Source organism: Phytophthora sojae, assembly GCF_000149755.1.
Source record: "Phytophthora sojae unplaced genomic scaffold PHYSOscaffold_5, whole genome shotgun sequence".
Lineage (NCBI taxonomy): Eukaryota > Oomycota > Peronosporomycetes > Peronosporales > Peronosporaceae > Phytophthora > Phytophthora sojae.
In genome coordinates, this window is record NW_009258119.1 from 4,762,641 (window position 1) to 4,786,358 (window position 23,718).

Genomic DNA, 23,718 nt, shown 5'->3' on the forward strand with positions numbered 1-23,718 from the left:
GTGGTTTGGTGGTGAGTGAGTCTGCGCGGGCTGCTCGCTATTCCTGTGTCGCTCTTCCTCCTGCTGCCGAGTCTGATTCACCTGCGCCTTCTCCACCTCCAGTTCGTCCACCTGCTTCTCCAATAGGTCGACTTGCTTCTCCAATCCTTCGTTCTGCTGCTCTAACTCCTTTACCCGCCGCTTCAGCGCTTTATTCTCCGCGCTCGTCTTCGCCACGAACTCCTCCGCCTGAGCACGCAGCGCCGCCCGCTCTTCTTCGAACTGGCGACTTAACTGCACCTCCATATTGCTCACGTACTGCTTGGCTTCTTGCACTACAGTCCCGTGCACGCGTCCGAATTCCGCGATTCTCTTCAGTTGCTCGTCTGTAGAGTACACCACAAACGGGTTAGTACCAGCTCCAAACACTAACAGAAATGCACCAAACCTACTCGTAAAATGGTCTTCAATGTGCATAATAACCCTCTGCTGCCACTTCTCGAGCTCCGCGACGGAGATCGTCACAACCGCTTGTTGCTCCTCCTCCTGGTCGCTGGAATCCTCTGCTACCTCCTGTCGATGGATCACGCCGTCGTCTCCGCTGCTCCGTCGCTTGCGTCGGTTCTTCCGTCCTGTGCGAGTATCCTCGCCAATGGGTAACGCTGAGTGCAGGCTGTGGAGCCGAGAGTTCGGCAGTTGCACGCCGTCCGAGGAGGACTCCGTGTCCATCGCCGTCGGCTCCTGTATAATGCCTCCCGACCCACGCCGAGAGGGCGGAGACCCATCGTCCGCTCGACTGGACGCCTCGGAGTCAGCTGAAGACGAGCGCGAGGCATGTGGATCCACGTAGCGCCGAGCGGAGTACCTGCGCGTGGGTGACTTGGTCCTGCCCATCGTTACTGAAGACGCCACTACTGGATCAGGGTTTGGTAGTAGTGAGAATTTCGGCTAGCAGTGATACTACTACTACTACCCGGCTCAGAGCCGATAGCACTAATACTACTATTAGTAGTCGGAGAACGCCATTAGTAGATATCACTACTAATACCACTACTATAGCACTACTATAGTACTACTATTCCCACTATCGGCGAGATAAAGACGCCCGTGCCGCAGTGTAATTGGTCTGCGTACTCGATATTTGTCAATCCTAAGAGCGGGAGTAGTATCCTGGTATTTCAGCCAATCATGTTCGTAGTGGCCTCGCCACGAAGTAACCAGCCGGAACACACGTTCTAGGAACGCTGTTGAACAATCACGCCCCAGCTAAACTCGAGCATGTGTAGCAGCTGACTGCAACGTCGACGAGGACATCAGCAAGTCTAAATTTGTACAGTGAGATTTAGCAGCTTCGAGCACAACAGTAACTCAGACACGCACCAGGACCAGCCACCTTACGGGAAATTGCACTTGGATCCCTGAAGACAGGACAATTGTGAGCACGTCTCCGGGTTCACGCACAGCAAAAAATAAGCATACATACCTTGTCCTTGTAGTAGGCGAGCTTCCACACCATGGACGATGTCGTCGGGGATGCTGTTACTGACTCTGCTCCTCCGGTGATCTCAAGGTTCTTGAACTTCAGCGCTGCTATCCTTGAAGAGCTTGCTGAGGCGCGAGCTGCTGCAGAACCTGCTGGTAGAAGTATTAGCCAAGCTAGATGATGCATGTTGGCAGCCCTTCCGTTTTGAGAGGTCGACGGACTACTCGAATGGTGAATACACGATCGAATGACAGGCCTTCTACCGCGCTTTAACTGCTTGTTCCCCGCTTGAGTTTTCAGAAATGAGCTAGGGGGCGCGAAGTGCGGGGAGGGGAGGGCTGAGAACCACCAAATTTGCGCGCCTTTTAAAGATCTGACGTGGGTTGATGTTCGGGAAAGTAGTAGTGATATTATCACTGCTATTATCACTACTAGTGGCGTTTTTTATCGCTACTATAGCTATATTACTACTATGAATCCCAGACCCCAGTGCTATAGTAGTGCTATAGTAGTAGTAATATTATCACTACTATCGCTACTACTCTGCTGACTACTACCAAGCCCTGTACTGGATTGGAACTGTTTGAAAACAACACAAATGCACTCCACGATGATAGGCCAAAAAGCGCTTATTGAAGACATGTGATTGGCTATGGGGTGATTAGGACCTATAGCCGGTCAAAGTCAGCGGAGCTGCTGCAGGATGCGCGCTGGAGGACAGAGGAGGACAATTTGCGTTAGGTACATGTTGAAGGAGATGATCACCAAAGTTTGCAAAAGTGATCGACGCGTACCTGCGAGGACGGCGGCACCGAAGCCATTGTCGATGTTGACGACACCCACTCCAGGCGAGCACGCGTTGAGCATTGTGAGCAATGGAGCTAGGCCGCCGAACGCCGCTCCGTAGCCAACGCTCGTAGGGACTGCGATCACTGGTGAAGATGTGAGACCGCCCTGTAAGCAGCACGAATTGAGTCAGTAAAAATACGGAACTGGAATGCTGCAGACAAACAAGCGCCATACGCACCACAACGCCGGGCAAGGCGCCGTCCATGCCAGCAACGCAAATTGCGACGTCCGATGCCCGCAGGACGTGCTGGTTGCGCAGCAAGCGGTGGATCCCAGCCACACCCACGTCGTAAAGTTGAGTGACCTTATAATCAGCCAGTTCTGTCAACAGCAGAGTGGTTAGTACGTTAAAAACCTTCATATTGCACGCAGGAAAGGAGTTGAAGGAAGCTAAAGCTCTTTACCAAGTGTAACAGCGGCTTCTTCAGCGACAGGGAGATCTGAAGTTCCCGCGCAGAGCACGCATGCGGTGGGGGTCTTCTACCAAAAAAAAGTTAGCGTAGCTAGTCGCAAATATGACAACTTCGCCATTCCACGAGCAGCATTTACCTTCTCCTGATCCTCAGTACTTTCCTCCTTCTTCGCGGCGTCCAAAGATTTTGAGGCCAAGATACGAGGCACTTCGTAGTACGTCAAATGCTGACCCTGCCAAGCCATACCAAGTATCCATCGACTGTCAAAACACAATCCTTTATCGCGACTTCAGCACCTCCCTTCTCAGTTCGTACCGGCATCAACGCTTGAATAGCATCCGCAGCCTCCGGCGTCACGCGCGAAGCCATGACATTGTCCTCGCCCCCGTCAATCATGACCTTCATGATAGCCGCCACCTGCTCTGGCGTCTTGCTCTCGGCATACACGACCTCCGGGAACCCCGTGCGCGCCTCCCGCTTGGTGTCGATCTTTGCAAAATCCCCCACTGTCTCGTACTCCGCAGCGGGGCCACAGAGCTCCGCCGCCGCTTGAGGTGAGACCTTCCCCTCCGCCACTCGCTGCAGCAGCTCCAGGATCGACTTTTTGTCCTCCGCCAGCGGACTCGACGAGGTGGATAGTCCCGCGATGCGGGACTTCGGGGCAACACATTGTCCACCGTTTGCAGCGACTGCAAAACGTAGCGAAGACGGACGACGTGCGCGCAGAAGAGCACCAGCGAGCTTCATGGGTCCGTGGGGCGGGAGGAGCTTAACTTTGATCAGACTGACACGCCACGTCAGACTATCCACACTATTGCAAAATTCACATTTTGAGCTCCCTATTGTCAAAATTGTGCGTCGTGTGATTGAGCTCCTCGACGATGGCGACGACTGCCACCCCCGCGTGCCCCCGCTGCTCGACACTGGAGAAGGAGCTAGTGGAGCTTCGAGCGCAGAACGAACAGCTTCAAGCACAGTTGAAAAAGGCCCAGACACCGGATGAGACCGTTATCAAGCCTCAAGAAGACAAGACCGAGGAGGATTCACCGGATACTTCGACGTACTCGCCGTTCTCAAGGGCGGAATTGCAGCGTTACGGGCGGCAAATGCTCGTTAAAGAGTTCGGAGTCGAGGCGCAACTCAAGTTGCGTGCTGCGCGCGTGCTGCTGATTGGCGTCGGGGGACTTGGGTCACCAGTTGCAATGTACTTGGCCGCTATGGGAGTCGGGACGTTGGCTGTCGTGGATGGGGACCATGTCGACCGTAGCAATTTGCACCGTCAGATTCTCCATGACGAACAGGGAGCAAAGCAACGAGAGAAGAAGGTGGACTCGGCCAAGAGACGACTGCAAGAGATGAATCCGTTGGTTCACTGCATCGTGTACCCGACGCGGTTCACTGCTGCCAACGCTTTGGATCTTGTTGGCGAGTACGACGTCGTCGTCGACGCCTCGGACAACGTCGGGACTCGTTATCTCGTTAATGACGCATGCGCTCGCCGACGCAAGCCGTTGGTATCGGGAAGCGCGCTGGGTCTGGAGGGACAAGTGACGGTGTTCACATACAAGGACGATGGAAGTGCAACGGGATGCTACCGGTGCTTGTATCCGACACCGCCGCGAGTTGCGATGAGCTGTGCGGAGAACGGTGTTATCGGAGTTGTGCCCGGAGTGATCGGATGTCTTCAAGCAATGGAAACCGTCAAGGTCGTCACGGGGGTCGGAGAGCCCCTCGATGGTGTGCAGTGCTTCTACGACGCGTACGACGGACAATTTCGTCGCTTGAAAATCGGCAAGAAGCGGAATCCTGACTGTCCGTCCTGCGGCCAAGGAGCCATCGGCTCTGAAGTGATGTCATTGGACGCTGCTCTACTTGTTGAAGGCACTTGCAATGATGGAAAAGCGGTGGACGACCTTGGACCTGAGTTTCGTATCAGTGGTGAGGAGTTCCAGAAGGTGCGCAAATCTGTTGAAGGCGAAGGCACGCAACGAAACTATGTGTTGCTGGACACTCGTGCACAAACGCAGTTCAATATGGTGCACTTCCCCGAGGCAGTGAACATCCCAACGGCTCAGTTGATGAAGCAGGACCCCTCCAAAGTCATCGCAGTTTTGCATGATGGAGTCTCAAAAGCTGCTGCTGCGTACTCCAACCGAACGTTCGTGATCTGTCGTCGAGGCGTGGACTCTGTCAAGGTGACACGATGGCTGCTCCGCGGTGGCGTTGAGAACGTGTTCAACATCAATGGCGGATACACCGAATACGCGAAAGAAGGCGGCGTAGACCCGACGTTTCCGATGTATTAAAGCATGGGAAGTATAGCTGATAAAGCAGCGTTCATGAGAGATTTGACTGGTACTAAATCGGGGATCCTTATGATTTCATATGGCATTGGTAAGGGTATAAATCGGTGTAAGGTTAATAAAATGGGGGTTGCCTCATTACCCGCCAGAAATACGACGAGCGACCACTTACCGCCACGAGCTGAGTGATTCGCGTACCTACTAACGAGAAATAGCATCACGTGCATTAAATACGCTTCTGTGAGCTTCGATGTGTACTGCTATCTATTTATCAAGTTCTGTATTTGCGCTGTCATTTCTCGTCAGCATTAGCGTTTGTCGGTTTTACGTTAAATCGGCCACCGAATGCCGTGTGGGTGTCGGACATTCGGGCTGATTAGCATGCAAATCAGCCGTCCCGGGCTTTGTAAGCCGTGAAGCAGCTAAATCAGCTTGCCACATGGCGTTGTAGGCACAACTGACCGCTCTGTCAAATCAGAGTACAAATCTTAGTCTGTCGATCTAATTAGGAGGTCGGATTTAGCAAATCAGACCCGATTAAGCTTAATCATCTACTTAATCAACCGATTTATATCCCAATTAGACAATCTAATCGGTTTCCACAATACATGTAAGCCTACGCGCAAAGCAAACCCTGTATTTTAAGCGATCGATGATCGCTGCATCTAAAATTTTGCTAAGATTTGGGCCCGTCGCATGACGTGCACGAGTGCGGGATTGCAGCTCTACGAAAGCAGCCCTTCGTGCATCGAGACGTAGTCGACAGGAGTGCGCGTGCGATGGCTGCGCTTTTCGTCCGTTGGTGGTGATACTTCGTCGTGCGACGCAGCCACAGTAGTGGGCGATGGCTGGTCCGACACGCTCTTGGATTCATCTTCCTTCCCCTCCTTACCTTCTTCACCCTCGCCTTCGTCCTCTTCCTCACTTCCGTCTTCATTATCCTCCTCTTCATCAGGCTCCTCGTCGCTTCCTTCTTTGACCTCGAAGGTTTCATCCTCTTCGCTGTCCTCATCCTTTCCAGCAAACATGAGCTCGTTGAGCTGGCGATAGTCGACATCGGTGCGTTTGCGCTTCCCACGAACAATCAAAGCCGCATCGGCCTCCGAGTCGCCGCCGGTTTGGTCGGTGTCGCTGTCCTCCACCGCAGCGCGATTAATCGCAGACATCGTCTTGCTGCGCGTCAGGTGCTCCGAGGACCCGTCGCGGTAGTCAATGCGCCAGCGCGAATATCGTCCTTTAGTCGGTGGCTCATACTCGGCCACGACCCCAAGAATCACTTCCCCAGTCTTACGATCAATCTTGGCCGCTGGCTCACCCACAAGGTTCAGCTTCTGTTGGACAGGCTTTACGGGGCGGCTAACACTCTTTGACCGCGTCGATCGACTGCGTAGGATCGGAAACAACGACAATGTTAGATACAAGCTGCTTCACTCCAAGTCCCTTGCTGCAACGTACTGATTCAGGTCGATGACGTCGTCCTTGCTGAGGTAAACCAAGTCTTGAGCACTTTCCGGGACCTCCTCGGCCATCTCCTCTTCTTCGCCGTCTGCCTCTACTGACACTTCGTCATCTGCGTCGCTTTCTCCCTCCTCGTCGTCCTCATCATCGTTGCAAACGAAATCTTCATCGTCATCGTCGTCGTTGTCAGCAGGGGCAGCTCCGCTCTCCTCGCCCGACTGAGCAGCACTGCTCGCGTCCGTCGTTGGTTGCTGCTCAGCTGCAGCCAGCTCCGGGAAAAGGTCGTCGACACTTTCGTACGTCGTACCGAAGACCGAATTGATCGACTTAAGACACTCGAACACGGCCAGACACACTTCACAGAACCAAGGCTCCTCACCTGCCGGGATATTGACAGTGAGCACAATCGGCGTCTGGCACTTTTGATGGTACGCGCGATGGCACCCAACGCTGTCGCACAGCAGGATGTCGTTGTCCGCTTCGGTGTCCGTGCTCCCACAGCGCGAGCAGTGCACTTCTTCGAACTTGGCGAGCAGTGGCACTTGCGGTTCATTCGCGTTCAATGCCTTCAGCTCGTTCAAACCATCGATAAGAGCACGTTGGCCCTTGGCGATCTTGCGGTGCTCCGTCTCAAGCTCCTTGTTAGGCTTGAGCTTGTCACGACTCGACTTATTCCAGCCTTCGGCTTCGTAAGCCTCAACGAAGGCGAGGGGGTACCTCAGTCGATGCGCCTGAAGATGAAAAGCAGTATAGGTCAGAACTTATCGACTAACTGTGCCAATGGTGTTCAGTACCCTTCATACCTGGGACTTGATCTTGTTCTCCAGCCGCTTGAACTCTGGGCGAGCAGGCGTAGGAGGAGCGGGAGGAGCGTTCCCGTCAGCATCAGGACTCACTTCCTTGGGCTTCCGCGATTTCCGCGGCGTGTCGGCGGGCGGCGAGAATGCCGTGGGGGTACGACGCTCGCGTTGCTCTCGCGGCTGCGCCTTGCTGCAGTGCGTGCACAATAACGTTGAAGTTAGCGGCGTGTATCAAAGCCGTCCACAAAACAGAGTCTGCACCAGGCCCATCGACTCCTACTCGGGAGGTCGAGAGACCTAAAGCGTATCTAACATCTTTTCGTACATTGCCGGACGGCGAGCGGAGGCCGGTGGCGCATAGGCGTCGTCGCTGTCGCTGGACGAGCGCGCTTTCTTCCTGGTGCGGGGCATCGTCCTCAACTTGGATGAACCCGTCTAGGTGGTGACTAGCTGGCGGGTTGGTTGACGAGCCTGTGCTTCTTTATGGCTGGACTTTGGACTGTCGACCTGTCTCGAAATATAACCTTTTTAGTTTGTACACTTACTGCGGCGACTAAGAAAGGCTGACGACACTGACACCCCGAGAGTGCCAGTTGTAGCACAAGAGACAAAGTTAAGTTACCTCTTCGAGTCTGGGCGTGCGTTTGGTTGCGGTTGGGTGGGGAGGGTGACGGTAGTGACGACGCTCGAGCCAATTGCTGCCGTCGACCACCCGATACTCAAGTATCCTCCAAGTCGAGTGGAATCCAATGGTGCGGGCGACTCGGACGTGCGAATCCAAGTTGCTGCCAAGTCTGCGCGGGTGTCGGCTGTGTCGAGTTTCAGGTGGAGGAGGGTGACTCACTCACCTCACACTTTGGGACAGCTAGCTTCCTGCTTGTTTGTTCGTCCAAAACTTACTGCTGATTCAGCGTGGGCATACATATACTGAGGGTGAATGTCTTTTTCTCATTGGTTAAAAATGCATTCGGAACCCTCTTACGATTGGACGAAAATAAGTCGATCGATTTCGCCTTCAAGGGGTGCAGACTGTCAAGTGCTGACTCTTGGGCTCCGATACATGGAGTCGCTCACGGACGAGCAGCGCGCGCTGTTCGCCGATGGCGGCCAGCTGGACGACTACGAGGTGCTCAAACCCATCGGCAAGGGCAAGTTCTCGGTGGTTTTCAAGGCCAAGCGGCGCTGCGACGGCCAGGCGGTGGCGCTCAAGAAGATTGCCATCTTCGACATGATGAACCTCAAAGCTCGCGAGAAAACGCTCAAGGAGGTGCGTCTGGAAGTTGCGCCAATGGGTTTGCACTGCGGAAAAGTTGGTGATGAGTTGCCAAAACTGTTTTTTATTTGTTGTGTTGCAGGTGCGTCTGGTGCAGTCGGTCAGCCACCCGAACATCATTCAGTATCTGGATGCGTTCGTGCAGAATAACGAGCTGTACATTGCCTTCGAGTGGGCAGAAGCGGGTGACCTCAAGCGGCAGATCAGGAAAGCCAATGAGAAAGGGGTGAGGTTTGACGAACGCACCATTTGGAGATACTTCACGCAGCTCTGCGGCGCCATTTTGTACCTGCACCAGGCGCGTATCATGCACCGCGACCTCAAACCGGCGAACATATTTTTGACGTTGAAAGGAGTGGTGAAAGTCGGAGACCTTGGCTTGGGGCGGTATTTGAGTGAAAACACAGTCGAGGCTCGCTCGAAGGTTGGAACCCCGCTGTATATGTCACCGGAGGTGCTGCGTGGTGAAAGTTACGACTGGAAGAGCGACGTGTGGTCCATGGGGTGCATCTTGTACGAGCTCGCAATGCTTCGGTCGCCGTTTAAGTCAGAGGGTTTGAACCTGGTGGGGCTTTTCCAGAAAATCAATAAAGGGTACTACGAGGAGATTCCGGAGGTCTACAGTGACCATCTGCGCGGCCTCGTCAAGCGGATGATCTCGCTCACGGCGTCTGACCGTCCAAGTGTGCAAGAAGTTTGGGATGCCTGCCGAACACGACCGCCTAGTGCAGTATTGCAGGAGCGAATGCGACGGCATCAAGGCGGCACTGAGATTAATAACAACGATCCTGCAACGAAAGAACCGGAGACGCGCTCGTCTCGATCGCGAAGCAGTAGAAGCAAGAAATCACCAGAAAATGAGAATCCATCGCGACCTTCATCTTCTGGCCAGCAGCAAGAAACTCCACCTCAATCACGACCTCCATCATCTCAGGGGGATACCAGTAATGGTCAGACCGAGGAAATGGTTAGAAGGAGGCATGCTGAAGCGCGAATGGAGTTGATTTTTGAGAAGCTGAAGATCTTGCGGTATGAAAAGGTGCTCAAGAAGAGCATTTCACCTACATACTTTTCGTCTGACAGCCGAATGCTACCGAGAGTGGCGCCACAAGCCCGGTTCGAAGACATGCGGATATTATCACAATGGTTATTATCTCTCTTAGGCGGTGGTGATTTACATCTTGATGATCAGTACGAAAGCCCTCCAATTGTGGTAGCTCAAAAGATTCTTTTGGCGGCTGAGAAAGTTGGTGTACCAGAGGTGGCGCAGCTTAGCGCCCCCGCGCTAACCAGCGGTGTTAGCGTCGAAGTATGCATCCTGTTGGACGCCCTAACTACTGCTGTCGTAAGTGGAGAAGAGTATTGCACCACCCCGCCAGCATATCCACGAGAGCCCGTCGAAACGTTAGAGTCGAGCGATGCGTTGGATGTTACTGACGATGACGGACAGCAGAATGCCAGTACCGACGGGGTTGGAGAATCAACGGCCTCGCTAGATACCGAAGTCGACGACGTTTTCTCGCGGTGGCTGGTGGTGAAAGAGGAGCAACTGCTTTCTGGGCTAACCGAGGACGCAGACAATGGAAACGCCATGATTCATACCGATATTGACCCGGCTGCTTGGGAGCTTGAGCGTCGTCGCATGCTCCCGAAACTGCAAGCTGTTCTGCAGGATAAGCTTCATCGCCGCCCAGCTGAAAGCTCGTGGCGTGTTCGATTGGACCAAGTGCAGACACATGCTGGGTCAATAGTCTCAGGACAGGATGATATGAAGAACGAAATTGCCAAGATTCAAGCGGTAGGTCTCGACATCACTGTAATATGCCAAAGTTCGCCCTCTCAGCCCCTGACTGCCTCCTATTGATGCTCGTATACCTATTCAGAGTCGTCACAAGCAAACAGATGAACTGGAACGGTACGAAAAGATGCTGAACAATCGTTTCCTGCGGGCGAGACGTCTGTATCATGAGGGCACGACGAGATTGTCCAAGGCACAAAGCCTGATGCAAACTGCTCAGGTAAGCTAATTATCTACAACTTTAGCCATGATCTACTGCTGATAGTCTTCTCGATTGCCCAGGAGAATGTGAATCAAGCGACGGTGGAGATTGCGAGGTTGCAGGCAGCTCGATCCGAACAAGCCAGCGCGCTGAACGCTGCCGACGCGCGGCTCACCGACAACTCCATGCTTTTAGAGCGCAAGCGACAAGTTCGACATCTCAAAAACGAGAACCACGAGCTGGGTCTGAAGCTGCAAGTGCTGCAGGACTACTGGAACCGCAAACAGCAACATGCAACCCAATGTAGCCATCTTGATCCCGTTTAACAATTATCACAAATCACAGATTAATCTGATTCTAGCCAATCGGCGCTCATCTGAGTTGAACTATCAGCCAATCCCCACGAATGTAGCCATATCGTTCCGTCGCAATTCTCCTCCGCCCCACATTTCGAGATCCCGCCGACGACCAGCACCGAGCAGCTCCTTCCGCCCGACCTTCAATGCCCCCGCGCATAACACTAGAGCTCAATCCCAACCACTACGAAGCTGAAGCTGAATCCGATTGCGAGCACGATGAGACCGGGCTGGGCCTGGATCTGCTGGAGCAGGCCGAGCCCTTCCTCACTTTCGAGAGCATCCAGTTCGACGCGGACTCGCGCCTTGCAACGTTCCAGTTCCATTTCTGCGGAGGCCGCCGCTTCCAAGCCGCGATGAGCTTGGCTGGTCCATTGCAAGGCTTGGACGAGACGTCGCCGGTTCTGCGCAATGCGTTGCTGCACATTGGACTCTGCATCCTGCCGTGGTTCTGGATGGGCTACAACTGCAAGTACATTCGGATCGAAGCGGGATACCTCAACCCGGAGCAGGTGCGATGACGCTAAGAGAGATACGCTGAACTGGTAGTTGTAGCTGAGTGACTGGTGAATTGCTGGGACTGGTGGTGTAATCTGCAGGTGCACTTTTGGGAAGAGTTCTACCAGAACGTGCTGAGCGAGTTTCTGTATCTGCACGGGCTGGACCGCGATCGCCTGTACATTATCGTGGATGCCCCTGCCAGCGAGGCTCTTCCGGTGCTGCCGGATAGGAAGCTGGAAGAACAGAGCAAGGCCAAGGTCTTGGTTCCATTGTAAGTGTGCTGTCCTGGACTGATCTTGAAAAGCTTGGTGGTTAACGCTCTGGTTTCTTTGAACTTTTGGAATGCAGGGGCGGTGGCAAGGACTCGCTTGTGGTGTACCAACTGTTGTCCTCGAGTGACACGCCTTGTGCCTGGTTGCACGTGGGGGATCGTCCGGAGGAGTTTGAGCGTAGCTGGCGGTTCAAAGAAATCGTCGAAATGACGCAGAACCGCACGGGGGGCACTGCGTTCCGTTTCGAGCACAACATGGATGACAAGACTTGGGAGCGCGAGGTTGGAGGTACGAGATACCAACCCGCCGGCCACCCGTGGGCTGCGCTCGTTGCGTTCGACAGCGTGCTAGCTGCCATTTTGGGTGACTTCACGCACGTGGCTGTAGGCAATGAGCGCAGCGCGAATTACGGCAACAACATCGTGCACGAAGGTATCCTGGTGAACCACCAGTACGACAAGAGCTTCGACTTTGAGACGCGCGCGCACGCGTACATTCGGAAGTATCTGGTTGAAGATCTGCACTACTTCTCTGCCCTTCAGCACCTATGGGAGGTTCAGATCGCGCGTACTTTTGCGAGTCGGTCGTTGGAAAGCTCGGAGAACTTCTTGCCCGTCTTTTTGAGCTGCAACGAGGCCCCTGACGGCGACAAGTGGTGCTGCAAGTGTGCCAAGTGCGCGTTTGTGTTCATCCTCATGAGCGCCTGGTGCTCGGAAGCGCAACTTGTGGAAATCTTTGGTGAGAATCTGTTTGAGAAGCAGTCGATTTTCTCCGACTTCCTCTCTCTGCTGGACGAGGAAGGCGTGAAGCCCATGGAATGTGTTGGCACGGCTTGCGAGACGTGGCTGTCACTGTACTTGGCGCTGCGAGTCCACGGCGAGAGCACGTTTTTGAAGGCCCATGAGGAAGAGATTCGACGAAAGGGAGCCGAGCTCATGCACCTCCTTGACGACTACAACAGTGAGCACTTGCTGCCGCAGTTCTTGGAGCCAACTCTGCGCCAACCTATTATGGCACTGGAAGCTTAAAGCAACGACGGGTATACCGCATTCAACGTGGCGTCTATTTCGTGTTAATGTTCGCGTAGTAGGAACTAAAGTCTGGAAGAAGCAAGATAATACAAAACTATAGGGTCACCGTCGCAAGGTACTCGGCCGCCTCGTCGTCACCAAGCGCCTGCGCCACGGAGAGAGCCGTCTCGCCATCGACGTCCTTGATCTTGGGGTCGACACCCTTCGCAACGAGCAGCTTGACCAGCTCAAGACCGGAGCAGCCAAAGAGGCACGTCTGGCCGATCTCGTTCAGAGCGTTCAAGTCAATCTTGTCGCTTCCAGCCAGGAGCTCCACGACCTCCTGCATCTCGAACATGACAGCCACGTGCAGAGCGCGGTCGCCGTTCGAGGGCAGAGCGAAGTTGACGTCCGCACCCAGAGCGAGCATCTCCTTGATCACGCTGATGTGGCCGAAGCGGCAGGCCTGGAACAGTGCGCAGTCGTCGTCCTCCGCGTCCTCGTCCTCCTCACCAGCACCCGCGCCCACCGAGGGCGTGGTGACGAGCTTCGTAGCGGACTCAATGGCGCCGTTCTTCAGCAGCAGCAGCGCCACAGCCGAGTGCTCCGACTCGACAGCCAGGTACAGCGGGTTGGAGGCGTCCTTAGAGGTGCCGCCGTAGTTGACGTCGGCCTTGCGAGCCACCAGCTCCTCCGTCAGCTCGAGGAGTCCCGAGTTGGCCGCCTGCATCAGCAGCGTCCATCCGTGGCGGTCCACGACAGCGTCCGGGTCCTTGACGCCCAGACGCTGCACTAGCGCCATGGCCACCTTGCCAAAGCCAGTCATGAGCTTCTCGGCCTCAGCCTCCATCTCCTCCAGGTCCTTCTCCGCCTGGCCCTGCTCCTGGTCCTCCCCGTCCTCCTCGAAGCCCTCCTGGATGCCCAGCACGTGCACGAACGCCTCGTACTCCTGCTGCCACGTGTGCAGCCAGTCCATGAGGTACACGAGCGGCGACTTGTCCCCGAGGTCGCCCGCGGTGGCCAGGAACTGCTCCACGTCGCCGGCGATCACGCTCTTGCGCACCGCGTCCAGCGTCTCGTCCACCTGGACGCCCTCGTCCCCGAGCGACAGCGTCGCCACCGACAGGTCGTCTCCTCCGGCCATGCTTGAACTGCTTGAGTTGCGTTGAGCTTGTCGTCGATTAATCGCCAAATGAGTTGACACGCGAGCGGTGATTGGATGGCCCACATGGCTTCGCTTTGGATGGCGCTGATTGGCTGCAGACGTACGTGGCCACGATCGATCGACAACATGTTGAAGCCACTTTGTGCAACGCGAGCGAGTACTGTGCTCGACTGTCGAATTTGCTAGGCTACGAAGCGAGGCCAAAGTGCTAGCTCCGTGAACAACAGTTTGTGCGTGGGCCTCGATCAATGCTGATACTATCATCGTATATCTGGCGTCTCGCTTGGGAGTTAAAAGCTTAGAACCATTGGCTTGTCGGATCCGTTTCTTGCTTCAAGAGCAGCCACAATATTGCCCTTCTTTCCGTATGGCTTCTGCCATCACCAAATGGATATGTTCGTAGTAGCGCGTGCTCGAAGAGCCATATCGTGTGATGCCTGCCGCAAGAACAAACTGGATCAAAGCAGGTTGTTGCAATCTTGGGTCTGTCTCGTAGCTGATCCCATTTCTTGAAGCACACTACCAAAGGTTAGCACCTCTCACAATAATAGATCGCGACTTGGTAGCAGGCAACGCGAACCAAAGGTACTGTTAAAGTTACTGGGAAATACTACCGCTCTGTTCCAAGAATATTTGGGTTTTACATTTAATATCCTTTATATACACAGCAGCATGCTGAGAAGTATGAAAGCCCAGCAGGAGAATCACGGTCCATGCTTCACCAGGTCTAGCAGTGTTGCAGTGGTAGCCATTTCCGATGATGTAGTCGGAGCCAAATCTCCTCCACTAAGTACGTTCATCGCGCCATACAAAAATCAAGTCAATCATAGCTCGGCGAAACGTCTTGGCCAATTCAAGCTCAAGCCCACGCATCTCTCCGCTGGGCTGCCACCTTCGCCTCGCCGCGTCATGAGTGGATCCGCGGTGCTCGAAGCTCCCTCCACACCCGCGTCTCTGTCTCCTACGCGCGCCGCGCTGGCCAGCGCATCCGAGAAGGCGGCGGCCAAGCCCGGCCAAGTGATCGTCGGCCCGCTGCGCATCCAAGGTACGAATTAGGCGAGGAATTGGAGGCTAGGAGTGCGTTTTTGACAGCTGACGCATTTTTGACAGTCTTACAAGCGATCGACTTACCGACACCGAGACCTGTCGAAAATGCCACACTGACTTCGGCTTCATCATGGCTACATTTACCTGGTCGACGGACGTCTCAGCACCAGAATGCACCAGGCAAAGCCCAGCACGAAGCAGTGCCCGATATGATCTGTGTGCTGCTACAAGCAGCGAAAAACAATGGAATCTATGCAACAGAAGCGCGACCTTGGGCCAGCGCCATCTGCTGGGACGAAGTGAGTAGTTGACGCTGTCAAAAATGCAGAATTGTGTCGATTAATGGCTAATGCCGTGGGTATTGCAGGAATTTTACATGGAGCAGGTGAGTTCCAGTGACGAGTTGGTGCTGTTTTGTGTGGATCGAGCCAGGGATGAGACCCACGCGAGTCTACCACTTGAAGGGGATGTCAGTTCTTGCCCAGGGTTCATCGGAAAAGGTAAGAGCGCTACGTTGCAAGGTGTCGAAGGATGTTGTTAACTTACTCGGTTGTGTATTGGAACTTTATTGAATGTTACAGTGAGTTTACCGCTTACGCGTCTACCGGAAGGGCAGGAGGTGGAGCAGTGGTATCCCCTTGTGTCGAAGGAGTCGTCATCTAGTCTGCGCACTGCGCTGCGGGTGTCACTTTGCTTCGTGCCTAATGGAATTCTGACGACTCGGTCACAGAGCCCCGAGCGACGAAGGGTAACGCCTACGTCAGTGCTGATATCGTCCCCAGCAACCGAGATTTCATTAGCTTCACCCGTGACCAAACCGTTGCCAAGTCCCGACTCGGTGAATTCTGCTGCTATAACGGTGAAATCGGGTGTTATCGACTATGTGATCGTGGTGGGGACAGCAGCAGGAAATGACGTTCCGACAAGCCTAGATGAGGCCCAAGTACGCTTCCGATATCCACTTACAGATCGACTCGACTTCCCTCTGCCGACAAAAATCGAATGGTTTTGCTTCCCTGGTGGACCTGAAATTGTTACTCAAGCGGAACGCCCGAAGACGAAGCTGTTTTCTTTCGTGCTTGTGGGTGGTGATGACGGACTGTGCAGGTCTTATGTCGTGTGTCTTGTGGTGTATCATCGCCGAGCAAAGAGCAAGGCTGCTGAGGTGAACGAATGGCATTCCACCTGCGTGGCATTTTTAACGCGTATCCCCGTGATCGAAGACGTGACAACGTGCCTTTTGTCGGTGGCACACGCGTGGATGGAAGCAAATGAAAGAGAAGACAACGCTGCCGAAGCCACTGACAAAGATCGCCGAGCAGCTGTCCGACAGCAACTGGTTAGCCTTTGTCACGGCATCACGCTCCCTGTTCGCGGTGTATTTGGCGTTCAATTTGACATCAACAACCTGAAAGTGCGGCTTATGGTTCCTTCTATGACATCCATCTACATGATGAAAGAAGCGGTGCGACCGGAGCTTCGTCGTTCGGCATCGGCCCAGGGTCCTCAGATATCACCGGTGAAAGTTCGAAGCTTCATCGCAATCCAACAGGGATTTCAGCCGCTTGTGTACTCTCTCGAGCCGATATTCCAGCTCTTTGACATCAAGACTATCATTCATCTCGTGACGTTGGTGCTTTGTGAATACCGAATTCTTTTACACTCAACGCAGCAGTCCTTGTTGTGTCCCGTCGCGGAAGGACTTTGTGCTCTCATTTACCCGTTCCGGTGGCAGCATCCATACGTGCCAATTCTACCTCGAGTGCTATCGGAGTATCTTCAAGCTCCTCTACCGTACATCTTGGGGATTCACACAAGCTGGCTGCAAAGCATGCTGGAAACTGGCCGTCCTGAACACCTCGTGGTTGTCGACATCGATCGCGGGACTATTCAATTGCAAGAATCTGGCGGACCTGTGCTGCCTCACAAGTTGGCAAAAGGTCTACACAAGCAGCTAAAGATTATCTTACATCCTTCTTTGTATGGCGAAGCTGAGACGAATTGTCGGACCAGCATCGAAGAGGAGCATAATACTGCTGTCGATTTGGAGGAGTTAAATCAAACAATTGGTGAAGAACAACGTGATGTCGTGGAGTGGGGACCTGAAACCGAAAAGCAAGTCCGAATGGAGTTTGTATGTTTCCTCGCTGCGCTGGTGAGGGGCTACCGTGAATGTCTTTTCTTCGTGAACCAGAAGCTCCCAGTGTTTAACAAGCGCCGCTTCTTTGAGAGTGATTCGACAGACAACGAGGTGGTGCCACTAGTGACTCGACTGTTTTGTACGCAGTCCTTTCAAGCGTTTCTCGAGAGCCACAGCTCGGCTGAACTCAGTGTTTTCCATTCGGTGTACCTGACCCTTTGTCGTGGGCCGAAGGAGATGCAGTGGTCCCAGTCTGTCAGGGCGCTCACAACGTCGAAAATCCAGCATTCTTTTCTGGATACAGGTCCGGCAAGAACAGATATCCCCGTCCTCGTGATAGATGAAGCTAACAAGCACAGAGAGGAGGATGACAATGGCAACGGCAGTAGCGATATTGCACCTGTACCACAACCGAAAGCAGTCCCGTCAGCAGTAAATGATGCGGATGTGAGCGTGACCGGAAAGGAAACGACGAAAATCCTGGGCGAGAAAATCGAGGCGTTGCTAAATACAGAGAGGAATATGAATTGGGACCCATTTGCACTGGAGTCAAGCGATGTTGATACGCTGGCAGCTACGCCATCCCAGCCACCGGTCAAGATGAATCACGAACTTCTGGCGCGGAAACTTGGCGTGGAGCCTAAATTGCTGAAGGCAAATGCTCATCTATTGCAAAACCCACATCAAGTGAATCAGTACCGACTCCATCTTGATAGCACTATCGCTGCGGCATTGGCGGGGTCGGCTGGGCCTGGCGGTCGATTCCTGTCGTCAGAAGACGAACGGATCGAGCAAATGTTGCACAAGTGCTTGACTGCGGTTTTCACATCCGACGACACATTGAGTGAAGAAGAAGTTCGGGTTCGTAATGTGGAATGCTTGTTATTGACAATAGCTTGTGCCTTACTCTGTTCTGCTGCCTTTAGGCTTGCGAGACCCACTTCAAAAGCGCCCATGCCCGTGATCTATTTGTCTTGATCTTGATGCAGCCGAGCAACCAGTACGTCGAGAGCGTGAACGGTTCTCCTAAATCGAGCGGTACAAAGAGCTCTTCAGCTTGGTACAACCCGAAAGGATCGGGAAGCTGTATCGGCTCAGCTGGATTCCAGTTACTGGCGAGGTTAACGTCGGCGTTAATGAACCAATGCGCGGTTCACGAGGACTACTCCACAGCACGAGGCATCTTACAAGTAGCTACCCAGTATTACCAGTACGTCGAAGACAAGCACAGCGGCATCGGATTTGGTAAGAATTCTCTACGAATTGTTATGCGTTTACAAGATTTTCTCACACTGACACACTTGTTTTGTTGTGTATTGTAGCCAAGAAGGAGTATTTGGTGACGCCATTACGTTTGCTGCCGATCTGTCGCTCATTAGACTTATGGCAGCACGCCTTCACGTGTGAGATTGATGCTGTCAACCAGGCAGATCCCACCGAATCCGACGAAGAGGCTGTGGAGACTGTGGGGGACGAACTGTTCTTTTCAGTTATTGGGAGTCTCATGTACGACATGCTCAACTTCGAAGTGCCGCTCCAGAAGGTGCTGACGTTCGTGACAGTCATGTGTTCCACCTACCAAAAGGGTCCGGACTTGTTGGACACGCTCAAGCAGCTCGCGGAGAACGTGTATCGGGCGCTCGATATGTCCAAAGACATCAAGCCTTCGCCCCCCAAGGACGCCGTCCAGCACCGAATTAACCATAAGCCGACAAACAACCACGTGGCTGCCCCCTCCTCCCGGACCGAGTTACCGCCGAAGCCTTCAACTAGAACAACCGGCGACACACCGTCGACACCAGGGATGGTCTTCGCTGAAAGTCCTGTGTTATCGCGGGAGTACGACCTCAATACGGTGATTCGCCGTAAGATGTCCGTTCGAGAGATGCCTCAGTCCAGACAAGGCAAAACCAAGCTCGGAAGCCTGAACGATGACCCCACGGGTAACAGCAACCAGCACGCAGCCGACTGGATGAGCAGAACGCCGCCAACGCGCAGACGAAGGTCCAGCGCCGTGTTCCCGAGCGCCGTGCTGACCAGTTCGGGCTCTCCTGTACTGAGTTTGGCGACCGATGGTGGTCGTGCAGCCTGTGGGATGGCCGACGCCCGTGTGAACGTCGTGGATATCGATCCGTCCGAGTACGAAAAGGGCTTGAGGCTGGACGGCCACTCTGACGCTGTGGTGGCTGTGCAGATGCGGGGTAACGCTCTGATCTCTGGGTCGCGGGACCATACGCTGCGTGCTTGGGATCTACGTGCCACGCCCAAAAAGCGGCACATGTTCGCGTTCTTCTCACTACCGTACGCTACCAGCAACACGTTGAATTCGACCGAGGACAGCGAGGTTGATGGAGCGTCGGTATCGAAGCGCAGCCTGGTGATGCGTGGCCACTTGGATGCGATCACGTGCATGGAGCTTGGGCATCAACTCGGCGCCGGTCGCTCTCTTTTGGCGTCTGGTTCCGATGACGGCACTGTTCGGCTCTGGGAGACTACACGGGAGACCAGCGTGGCTCTTCTTAGTGGTCATAAGGGCACTGGCAAGCCTGCGAACAATGGTGGAGTTAGCTGTCTGCGTTTGCTGGCTAGTGACGACGACTTGGCGTTGGGGTATCGCCGACGCACGCTGCAGATCTGGGACCTCGCCGTTTGTAAGCTGAAAGTCAACGTGCAGGCGCATAACGCTGGAGTACGGGACCTACAAGTGTCGGGCACTCGACTGGTGACGGCTGGGAATGATCGGATCGTGAAGGTTTGGGATACGGGATTCCGTGGTGTCGGTGGTGCATTGATGCCCGTTCAAGAGTTGTGTGAACATGGTGGCCCCGTGCAGTGCGTGAGCCTCGGAGGACCTGCAGACCCGAACATCTGCACGGCTGCCGCTGACGGCCTCGTCCGCGTGTGGGACCTTCGGTTCGTGCAGCGAGGTCCTCGACTAACGCTTCGAGGCCACACCGGCCCAGTAACGCGGCTGCAGCGTGACTTCACGAAGCTTGTGTCTGCTGGAGAGGACGGGTGGCTCCGAGTCTGGGATATGCACTCTGGGGTGTGTCTACGCGAAAAGCAGGCGCACGCTTCCGGTGTCACGTGCCTTGAAATGCACGACTCGCTCGTGTACTCTGGCTCATGGGACGGCTCGGTGCGCGTCTGGGATATCGAGAACGTCAGTAGTTCAGGCCAAGCTGCTGTCTAAGTGGTGACTTGGCTCAAATCTATAGACAGATCCGCTACAATAAGCGGCAGTTATAGTACAACAACAACCAAGCGGCACCTCGCTCGCAGGGAAAGATGCCGAGAGTGACGGAGGCGCCCTCGCGCTTGCATTCGCCAGCGTCATGGTCACCACTGTCGTCACCGTCGTCCTCGTTGCCAAGCGTGTGCTCTCCAGGGTCAGCGAATCTGTCACGTGATAGCAGACGCAGCACCGAGGCCAGACCCCAGCAAGCGAAGACGAAGAAGGAGGAGAAGCCCAAACTCGACCGAACAAGCTCTGGGAAGGTGAATGATCGCCACAAGCCAGCTACAGCCACCACGACGTATGCAAATGCTACGGATGAAGAGACTCGCTCGAGCAGTTACCGCGGTCGCGACAACAGAGTCGAACACATGCAAGCGGTCGATAGATCGAGTGAGAATGATAGGAGCTCTTGGCCAGTCCTTGTGGCTGTAAGGTGTCGTCCGAGGAAACGACAGCGAGCTGGAGGACGCTTTGCCGCTGTACTTCGTGGGGACGACGAGATCTGGCGATCTGGACTGCTAGACTCGAGCTACAGCAGCAGTGACAGCAGCAGCGATGGAAGAGGAAGCAACTACCGTTCGTCCTCCAGCAGCGTTCAGCGCGGTGTCTTTGAATATTCTGCCTGCAGAGATTATGACTACGCAGCGACGTACGACTCCACGCTGCCGCCTCCGCGTTTGCAGCGTCCACGCCGATTGTACGTGCAGGCTCCTTCACATACGTCTCAAAGTGCGTCTGGTCGGCGGAGCTTTGATTTCGACTTCATTTTCCCGCCCTGGAAGAAACAACGGGACGTGTACGAAGCTTGTGTGGAGGCGCAGATTCGCCACGTCCTCGAGGCTCAACAACGGAGACAGCAGCAGCACGCAACGGTTGTAGCGTACGGACAAACTGGCACGGGGAAAACGTACACTATGGGCATGCTAAGCGACTTTCGAGATGACAAGGAGCAGGGGCTGATCCCCCGCGCGTTGTCTCAAGTGCTGGAGTTTGCTGCTGGTGAGGAGACTGAGGACGATTCAATGGAGACGGTGGTGACGTTGTCGTTCTTGCAGATATACCTCGAAACGGTTCAAGATCTTCTCGCCTTGCCTGGGTCCAGTGCAAGTGCTGACCGAGCGAAACCGTGGAGAAAGAATGATTCACGTCGAGATTGCAGTGCAGCTAGCAGTGACCTCCCTGTACGGCAAGGACGCGACGGAACATTCTACGTCACAGGCTTGAACGAGTACGAGATATCGTCGGTGGAGGACGCCCACGCGTTACTGGAGCTAGCGATGCGTAACCGGGTCTTGGCTTCGACTGCAAAGAACAAAACCTCCTCTCGTAGTCATACACTGCTCACCATCTCGATCAAGCGTCGGCGTCGAGGCGCTAAGAGCAGGTACCCTAGCAGTGATGACGAAGATGAGAACTGCGATGCAGGCGGCAGCTTTGACGAATACGATGATCCCAAGCAAGCTTCGACGATCTCGTTCGTGGATTTGGCCGGCTCGGAACGTGTGGACGGTGCTTTGCATTTCCTTCGAGCCACGCGTGCGCGGCAGGAACAGCGGATTCGGGAGGCGAAGTTCATTAACCGGTCGTTGAGTGCGCTTGGAGGTGTCATCGCGGCGTTGGCGCAACCAAAGAATGGCACGCCTGGGTCTTCCTCTGCGCACGTTTTGGCTCGTTTACGCTCGTCCTTGTCGGATAGGATGCAGCCTCCAGTGGAGAGTGATCAAAGCCAACCGCACATTCGGTTTCGAGACTCACAACTGACTAAACTACTCCAAGGTCGTCTCATGGGAGGTCGTGGACGGCTGCTATTGATCGCGACGGTGGATGATCAGCCTAAGAATGTCTCGGAGACGCTGTCAACGCTTAAATTTGCCGCACAATGCCGACGTGTGGAGCTTCAACCAGGCTCAAAGCTTCGGGGGGATAGTTCTGCTCGCTTGCGACGACAAAAGTCTCTGCTGGATCAGGTGTTCAACGACATGAAGATCATGCACGAGAACCGGGAAGCAGCGCTGCATGTGAGTGGCCGGCTTCGTGTCCGACTTACTCAACGTCCTACTAACAAACTCACTGTTTACTGGCTCTGCAGAGCGAATACCAAGCGCGAATCGAGGTTCTGGAGCGAGAACTAGAAGCAGCTCGAGCGACGGCTGCATCCCCATTACCATCTTCGGATCAAGACGCATCCAGTATACACCTCGCTTCCTACACGGCGTTGTGCTCACTGGTGGACACAGTTTGCTCCGATGGAGACGGTGACAAAACCCACCCAAGGATTGCCGATTTCCAGAGTGAAAAAGACATGCTCGAGTACGTCGCTGGGCTCTACGCCAAGCTGAAAGACGCTCTACTCGCTCAGGAGCAGCAGCAGCGACTCAATCAGGAGCAACGCGGGCCAGAGGGCATGGACCAAGACACTACCTCCAAACAACTCGTTGCAGTGAACGATGACGCTGCTCCGCGCGAATCTATTCGAACAGCTTCAGTCCCGACTGCCATCCCCTCGAGCACTAGGAGACCACGCAGTAGCATGCAACTATCAGCTGAACAAGAAGCCGAGTTCCGCGCCGTTGCACGGCATCTAATATCCACTCGAGCACTCGACTCGTTCGTTGTCAGTTCATCTGACGAGGAAGCGTAAGATGTTACTACGAAACATGACAATGATCCTGACCATGATCGTCATCATGTTGTCATTGCTGTTATTGTTTGTTGCTGTTTGATGTGCATGAGTTCCTTCACCCGCCTCTCGTTCTTTGCATGGAGTTGTTTGTTCGTATGTTGCAAGCGCGGCGAACGTTGCCTCGCTCTCGACGTGCGGGCACGTCGACGCGCCGTCACACGGACGAGCGCGAAGCGATGAGCGTCATGGCGGCGCCTCTCGGGATACGCAGCGAGCTCTGCAGGTTGGACAGGCACTGCTCGTGCAGGTAGTCGCGCAGCAGCGTCTTGAGCGAGCGGCAGGCGAACTGGTAGAGCTGCTGGTAGCTCTCAGGCGGCGTGGCGAGCTGCGCCGGCGACACGTGGAACTCCTGCAGACACAGGTTGAGCCACAGCTCGTCGTCCTTGCTCAGGCGGCGCCACGAGCGGCACACGCTGCGCGCGGCGCAGAGCGACGGCCCGTCCAGGAAGCTCAGCACCGCGTGCACGTTCTCGTCGCACGTGAAGTCCAAGAGGCTCAGCGGACGCAGCGCGGGGGTCTCCGCTGACGGAATGGGGAGGAGGCACCGCGCGCGCAGCCACTCGGCCACCGCGCGAGCCTCGGGCGACAGGGCGCCACCCACGGGGGCGACCAGTGGGTGGAGGATAATGGCGCGAGATGTAGGGGCCATTGGCATTGGCGTTAGGCAGCTACAGGCAAGGGGCCGCGGCTAGGAGCTCGAGCTCGAGGGACGCGATGTCGAAGTTGAAAGGGTAAAAGATAACACGTC

General features: G+C 54.7%; 8 protein-coding genes across 8 annotated transcripts; 5 read left to right on the top strand and 3 right to left on the bottom strand.

Annotated features, from left to right (window-relative positions):
* Positions 1 to 219: 219 nt before the first annotated feature.
* On the bottom strand, positions 220 to 3,471 carry PHYSODRAFT_454155 (hypothetical protein; the record flags this gene model as incomplete). Its single annotated transcript, XM_009531309.1, has 6 exons — positions 220 to 365; positions 2,257 to 2,416; positions 2,490 to 2,632; positions 2,716 to 2,791; positions 2,861 to 2,956; positions 3,040 to 3,471. Coding segments are annotated over 6 exons (1,053 nt in total), but the record flags the coding sequence as incomplete, so codon positions are not given.
* PHYSODRAFT_286400 (hypothetical protein) lies at positions 3,347 to 7,796 on the top strand. Its single transcript, XM_009531310.1, has one exon. It carries the CDS (start codon positions 3,606 to 3,608, stop codon positions 5,028 to 5,030), a length of 1,425 nt encoding a protein of 474 aa, XP_009529605.1. The 5' UTR covers positions 3,347 to 3,605; the 3' UTR covers positions 5,031 to 7,796.
* A 549-nt stretch (positions 7,797 to 8,345) lies between these two features.
* Positions 8,346 to 9,395, top strand: PHYSODRAFT_316020 (hypothetical protein; the record flags this gene model as incomplete). The annotated part of the gene is made up of 3 exons (XM_009531311.1): positions 8,346 to 8,552; positions 8,641 to 9,241; positions 9,367 to 9,395. 3 exons carry the CDS (start codon positions 8,346 to 8,348, stop codon positions 9,393 to 9,395), a joined length of 837 nt encoding a protein of 278 aa, XP_009529606.1.
* Positions 9,396 to 9,684: 289 nt separating this feature from the next.
* PHYSODRAFT_561587 (hypothetical protein) lies at positions 9,685 to 12,715 on the top strand (the record flags this gene model as incomplete). The annotated part of the gene is made up of 5 exons (XM_009531312.1): positions 9,685 to 10,356; positions 10,442 to 10,576; positions 11,166 to 11,426; positions 11,514 to 11,686; positions 11,764 to 12,715. The coding sequence occupies 5 exons, from the start codon at positions 9,685 to 9,687 to the stop codon at positions 12,713 to 12,715; spliced, it is 2,193 nt and encodes a 730-aa protein (XP_009529607.1).
* Positions 12,716 to 12,812: 97 nt separating this feature from the next.
* Positions 12,813 to 13,841, bottom strand: PHYSODRAFT_504769 (hypothetical protein; the record flags this gene model as incomplete). The annotated part of the gene is made up of 1 exon (XM_009531313.1): positions 12,813 to 13,841. One exon carries the CDS (start codon positions 13,839 to 13,841, stop codon positions 12,813 to 12,815), a length of 1,029 nt encoding a protein of 342 aa, XP_009529608.1.
* A 930-nt stretch (positions 13,842 to 14,771) lies between these two features.
* PHYSODRAFT_507383 (hypothetical protein) lies at positions 14,772 to 20,242 on the top strand (the record flags this gene model as incomplete). Its single annotated transcript, XM_009531314.1, has 8 exons — positions 14,772 to 14,907; positions 14,973 to 15,208; positions 15,277 to 15,409; positions 15,491 to 17,382; positions 17,515 to 17,910; positions 17,976 to 18,294; positions 18,372 to 19,503; positions 19,558 to 20,242. The coding sequence occupies 8 exons, from the start codon at positions 14,772 to 14,774 to the stop codon at positions 20,240 to 20,242; spliced, it is 4,929 nt and encodes a 1,642-aa protein (XP_009529609.1).
* Positions 20,243 to 21,042: 800 nt separating this feature from the next.
* Positions 21,043 to 22,179, top strand: PHYSODRAFT_435016 (hypothetical protein; the record flags this gene model as incomplete). The annotated part of the gene is made up of 4 exons (XM_009531315.1): positions 21,043 to 21,394; positions 21,440 to 21,682; positions 21,749 to 21,932; positions 22,014 to 22,179. Coding segments are annotated over 4 exons (945 nt in total), but the record flags the coding sequence as incomplete, so codon positions are not given.
* A 945-nt stretch (positions 22,180 to 23,124) lies between these two features.
* Positions 23,125 to 23,619, bottom strand: PHYSODRAFT_334069 (hypothetical protein; the record flags this gene model as incomplete). The annotated part of the gene is made up of 1 exon (XM_009531316.1): positions 23,125 to 23,619. The coding sequence occupies one exon, from the start codon at positions 23,617 to 23,619 to the stop codon at positions 23,125 to 23,127; it is 495 nt and encodes a 164-aa protein (XP_009529611.1).
* Positions 23,620 to 23,718: the final 99 nt, after the last annotated feature.

What these genes read in the sequence shown, in the direction of transcription:
- PHYSODRAFT_286400 (XM_009531310.1), top strand. Translation starts at nt 3,606, where the DNA reads ATGGCGACGACTGCCACCCCCGCGTGCCCCCGCTGCTCGACACTGGAG.